The sequence below is a fragment of the Fulmarus glacialis genome, unplaced genomic scaffold (genome assembly GCF_000690835.1).
Source record: "Fulmarus glacialis isolate BGI_N327 unplaced genomic scaffold, ASM69083v1 scaffold9410, whole genome shotgun sequence".
Taxonomy (NCBI): Eukaryota; Metazoa; Chordata; class Aves; order Procellariiformes; family Procellariidae; genus Fulmarus; species Fulmarus glacialis.
Genome location: NW_009187093.1, coordinates 57,075 through 63,074, shown reverse-complemented (window position 1 = coordinate 63,074; position 6,000 = coordinate 57,075). Strand labels below are relative to the sequence as shown.

At 35.2% G+C, this 6,000-nt stretch overlaps 1 protein-coding gene across 1 annotated transcript in view; it reads right to left on the bottom strand.

The window, feature by feature from the left end:
• Positions 1-853: 853 nt before the first annotated feature.
• The window catches only part of SEC63 (SEC63 homolog (S. cerevisiae)), a 56,227-nt gene continuing 51,080 nt past the window's right edge, over positions 854-6,000 (bottom strand). The window contains exons 20-22 of the mRNA XM_009573884.1: positions 3,484-3,582; positions 2,530-2,634; positions 854-1,985 (exon numbers count right to left, since the gene is read on the bottom strand). Of these exons, the coding sequence (XP_009572179.1) occupies positions 1,842-1,985; positions 2,530-2,634; positions 3,484-3,582 (348 nt within the window). The 3' untranslated portion in view covers positions 854-1,841. The remainder of the gene's footprint in view (positions 1,986-2,529; positions 2,635-3,483; positions 3,583-6,000) is intronic.

The window sequence follows — 6,000 nt, the reverse complement described above, 5'->3', positions numbered from 1 at the left end:
CACTATGAATTGTTTTAGCAGAACAATGTAAGTTTAGCATTCATTTTGCCTACTTGATAATAAGAAGTCTGGTGACTCTTCCTCAAGCATTTCTCTCATCAGTGCAGTATTTGGCTTGAAAGCCTATGGAATGGAACTAGTGTTTTTTTATTGTTATTTCTCTACTGTATTTTGCAATTAAAAACTAGAGTTAAAAGGCATCAAGTGTACAAGCCATTTAATTTAAACCTAGTCTTCATTCTTGAGTTTGAACACCTGACACTGCTAATGCTTTACAGTTTTTCCTGCACAATATGCACTTCAGAAGTACTTTGAAAGATACCATAATCTCATTTAGAACATTTTCAAATTTTATTTGCAACTATTGCAATTACAAAGAATATAACAATGTAAATTTGCATTTAAAGTGACAACCCTTTCTGATAAACAAGGTCACAAATCAGTGTGCACCTGTTCTGGCTTTGGGCAATTTTCACAGGATGGAAATTTTCCTGCATGACAATTTGTCACATTTTACAGCATTGCATTTTCATAGTTCAATAAATAGGAACAGAAATATATCTGTTCCTACCTGCAGAACACTCCTATGTATTTCTGAAATATAGAAATACAACTTTTAATTAATCACCTTCGTTTGGTTTATTGAGAGGAGGAAAAGGAAGAATCCATCCACGGCTTTTGTCAAGACATACAATACACTAACAGCCCTGATTCTCTCCTCCCTGAATTTATTCTCTAATTAGACTTGTTTTTTTTAAAACAGGAGTAGGGATAGAATCACTGTCTTGTTTACAGCCTTGCAGGAGACTGAGGTAAAAAAACTCAGAGATGCACACTATTACAAATGCAAACAGCCATCAAATTGTCCAGTTTATTGATGGGAATTCAAAATTGATACAAAACATGCCCTCTTTGCATGTTGTATTTTACCCTTAAAATGTTTCCGACAGTGTCAGATAGATTCAGAGTTAAGAATACACTTCGGCTTTCATCATGTGCCTTTTATAAAGGTATTACACAAAAGCCACCAACTTACATAACACGTGGTCCCAAAATTGCTTTCAGACATTTTGTTTATCAAAAGACTCAGATCTTCTGTTGATCTGATGAAATAAAGGCTTAAAAATGTTTTAAGCCATTAATAAGTATCCTATGGCAGAGTCAAGAAAGTTTATGATTTCCATTATAATCTTGGGCATAAAAAGGCAACAGTCCTAAAAAAGCAGCCCTCCAGAATATATGGAATGTGGCAATGAGTATGATGCCAATTTATAATGATCAAGTTAAGTAAAACAGATTTTTAAAGCTATGAATGATGTGAGCAGTATCACAGCAAAATATTTAATGAATACCACAGAACCAATCAAGTTTGAAAGTTGAGCAGATGTTGTTTCAATCAACAGAGATTTGTAATGTCAAATATACCAAAACGTTTTCTAAAATAAATTCCTAATGCAGAAAAATTGATTTAAAGTTTGCTCCTAGCTAATAGTACCTTTTATTTAAATTGGACCCTAAACTGATCAGACAATACATAGCCCACACTTTTGGACATTTATAATAAAAAAGCTTTTATTTTCAATTGAAACAAATGCACCGTCCTGCACTTGAAGGCTATAATGAGCCATAAGCATATTCCAAGGTGTATCAATGGCAACAATGGAAACAGATTTGTTTCACCTCCACTGAGAAGTTACATAATGCACTCTTAATTGGTAAAGAAAAATTAAACTCAGCCTTCTCAAAGCTTCTGTACTGTGTTTCTTGGTTATTGTACAGTTCCACAGTCAGACCAAGAGTTTGCAGTGTGTGAAGATACTGTAGTCAATCAATAGTATTATTTAATCATCATCTTCCTCCTCTTCCTCTTCCTCCTCAAAACTGTCTTCAAAGCCCTCGCTGTCTTCCTGGTCCTCATCACCTTCTATTGCTGTATCCCATTGTGGATGATTTTCTGGCACTGGTTTTGCTTCATGAACCTCCAGCTGTAATTGGATAAAGGAAAAGAAAGAAAAGACAGGGAAAAAAGGGTTACAGACAATACACACCAATTTGGGAAAACAAAAAAAACCCCCAAAACCAGTGACATGCCACACAAAATTGACAGTTTAAAAAAAAAAAAACAACAAACAACAAAACAAAAAAACCCTCCAAAACCCAAAACAAAACCAACAACTGCTTCCAGAAATAAAGCATGCCAGATTTTTCTCATTAACTGGATGTATCTAGGACTAAGGGCAGGGAAATGGCATGGCAGAGCCAGCCATACTGCAGAAATTGAATAAAAGTGAGAAAACGTGTATTAAAATATGCAGGCACTGGAAAGCATCACAAACGTTAGTCCCATTTAATCCATCATAAAATTGCCACTATTGGCATCAGGCAGAAACTGCTTAGAAGTCCCTCCTTGCCACTGTTTTAAAATTAGGACAGCTTGAATTCTTGAAGATAACAGGACTTTGGGGGTTTTGGTAGCCACATGAAGTAGCTTTCAATACAATACAAATATATAACACAATTAAACATCACCTTCAATGGTTTAATCTGGTCCAATCCCATATATGAATCCGATCTTAAATAAACTGTGTACTGATAGTTTCCAGGCTTGCCTGGTGCTGGGAACTTCAGCTCTACCTGCAAAACAGAATTCACACCGTAACTTCTTACTGCTTTCAAGTGACACATTAGAACTAGTACCCAAGTACTCTAATGAGCAATAAATACTACTACAGAATAATACTTTTTTTCTTTAAAAGTTTTAGTTTCTTACAAGTGACGCTTCTTTGAAAAATCTCTACATAATAAAATACCCACAGAAAAGAGACAGAATACCCAAGCACAATACCCTCCATGAAAGTTGAATAATCATCAAGTCACATATTTTCTGAATTAGACCAAGTAACTCTACATTAAGTACACAATTTTACCCTGTTGTATGCTTCCTAAATCTCAAAAACCCAAACAGGTTAAAATATTTAGTCTGCTGAAAGTATTAGCTTAACTCTACTGTTATTTGAAATGGAACATAAAATCTAGTTTGAAGGAACAAAACACATCAAATCTCCATTTTTCAGAAAAGCAAAGAACACAGCCAAAGGTTACAGTCTCAGAAAGGTTCATATGAGCCGAGGCTAATTAATTTGTCACAGCCTCTGCTTTACAGAAAAAGAACAGTTAGTATTTCTCACACATTTGAATAACTTTAAGAATGATCATTGTGTACGAATACTGGTTTTCATCAGCGTTTGATATCAGGGAGAGAAAAAAAGAAAACTTGAAAGTCGTCTTAAACTATTTTTTCTTTCTCCATTATTAATTTTCACAGTTAAAAGGCTCTTCTCTGCTTTTATCAGGAGAGTAAAATCTGTTTTCCATCTTAAGAGATAAGTATGAAAAAATTAAAATCTATATGTATTTGCATACCATAAGACACGTTAGTACAGTTTTGTAATACCCCAAAAGAAAATTTTTCAAGTACTTTACCTCTTCTTTATCTTTTAGTGTACAAACGTGATATGGCATACATATTAGCATCTGCTCCTTCCGATCTGCAATATATAGCCACCACCATTCTTGTTTTTCCTTTCATAAAAGAAAAAAAAAAACAAACAAAAAAACCACAAAAAACCAGGATTATTGAAGTCATATAAAATTATGCCCCTACATTTTATAACAGGTAATTATGATTCAGTGGTCCTTATAATACAGATAGAAAGGAAGTGGTTTGTGTTTGGTGGGGGTTTTTTTGAACTCTTGGATGTGTATGAATAAAATACATAGTGTATGTTGCACACTGAAAGCAAACAGGTTATCACAAGTAACTGCTGGTCTCCAAAGGCTTCGTTCCATATATTCAGCCTAAGCTACCATGTGAAACATGGAACTGTTCTGAAGAATTGTGTCCACTGAGGATTAACGAGCAACTTCATGCAATATACTACCTTAGGTCCTTCAACAGGAATCCAGCCTGGATAAAAAGGTATCAGCATATAAAGCAAGGCGTGCCAAAAGACAGATAAAGTACTCCTCCCGGTAAACAATCTTTTTCAGTAAAGTATGCTTTGCCCCACTTCTCTCCCCCTCCAAAAAGGGGGAATCTGCTGAAAGTTGGAATTTGGACATATTGAGATTTCACTTTAATGAAGTATGGACTGCAGGCAATACTGATATTTGTAAAGGATACCCAACAACTGCTGCCCATCACACACAGCTTTCAAAATAGCTACAGGTCTCAAAGGTCTTGCCACTGCAGGCACTAAAGCACAGTTCCTAAACTAAATGAAATTAAATGAGTGTAGTCCTTCATAAAAGACAGCAACACTGTACAAAAATAACAGTTACCTCTCAATTGGAGTCAAATTTTTAAGACTGTGGTGCAGCTCAGCAGCACAGACAACCATGCTCAAATGGGAAAGACTTACAGCTCTTCAACATCAACTGTTCTTCATTTAACCACTGTTCTTTTGGTTAACCCTCTGGCACACATTTTAAGGCAAAATCCACTTTGTTTTAATAGAAGCTGAAACCTTTCTATTACAAAGAAGTTAGTTTAGTACTGCAAAGCAAGCTTCCGTTCCTTCACCTCCTTAAGTCTTTTCTTAAAAAGAGTGAGGGGTGGGGTGATAGGTAATAGTCATAACCTTTAGGGAAAAAAGGGGAAAATCCCACACCTTTTAGATAACCCAAATGTTAGACTGATGAACTGTGTTCCAAAACAATTTTTACCCATCCCTGATGGTCTGGTAACTGGAGCCCTAAAGAGTGCATCTTATGACAGTTACAAGTCAAGCTCCAAACCAGGAAGCCAATTTTTATATATTTACACCAACAACAATCAGGCAGTTGCTTCAGTGCCACATGAAAGCAGTTGTTTTGTTTTGTTTAGTTTCATTTTTAATCTAACAGCCTTAGAAGGACTGAATGAAAGGATACAGTGGACTTTAACACCACCACTGAACTCCTTCCAAATTCCACAGGTGGGAAGCAAATGCTGTTAATATGTAGAATTTGAAGAATTTTTGTCTCTACTAAAAGAGTCAAAAGTTCAGTAGTTTTGGTGTGGTTTAGGTTTTTTTTTTGGTTTTGTGGTTTTCTTTGGTTTTTGGTTTGTTTTTTTGTTTTTTTTTTAAACACTTCAGAAGTCAATGTTTGGTGATCTGAAATTTAGATAATGCAGGCTGAAAAATTACAAAAGCTAAATTAACTCCTCTTCTCTTTTGAAGTGACTGATTGTTACGCTAGTAATAATTATCACCATCTCACTGAAATATTCAACTAGCAAACTACAGATTTACAATGGCAAGACACTCACACCAGCAACCAAAACACCCTGATTAGCACTGTTGAGTCCCAGAGCACAGGAGTGTAAAATTAATTCAATATGTTAATGCCCATTTTACAGTGTATAAAAGTAAAAGCAACTGCATCACGGTAAAGCAACAGCATTCCTTCACTTGTTTAGAACAACAGGCACTGAGAACAGGACAAAAACCTATTCATATACTACTTAAGACCACAATTTGTAGAATTATAGGAAGTCCTTTTTACAACTATTCCAAGTGATTTTCTTTATGAAAAACTGTCCCCTGTGATTACAAGGCATAAGATATTTTATCTGTAAGTTTCAACAATAAATATATTGTCCATCTGCTTGACAGCTGTAGCAAAGAAGATTCTTACACAGTCAAAGTGTTTATTTCCTAGCCGAGGGGCCTCTAGGAATAGAAGAATAAACAGTATAAACAGTACAGATGAAAAAGAACTGCAGAAGCTAGACCCATTACAGAAATAGCTACTCACCATTTTGGGCCTATAAAGGACTCTGACCATAGAAAAAAGGATCCGCATTTTTATCTATATGTTATTTTTGATGTTACCAAAACACTGTGCTGACTTACTATACATTATGTATGTTTCCATCACTCTCAATGGCAAGGAATTTTTTTTTTTTCAGAACAAAGATCAAAACTGTCAACTGGATTTTCACAAAAACTGGTAGAA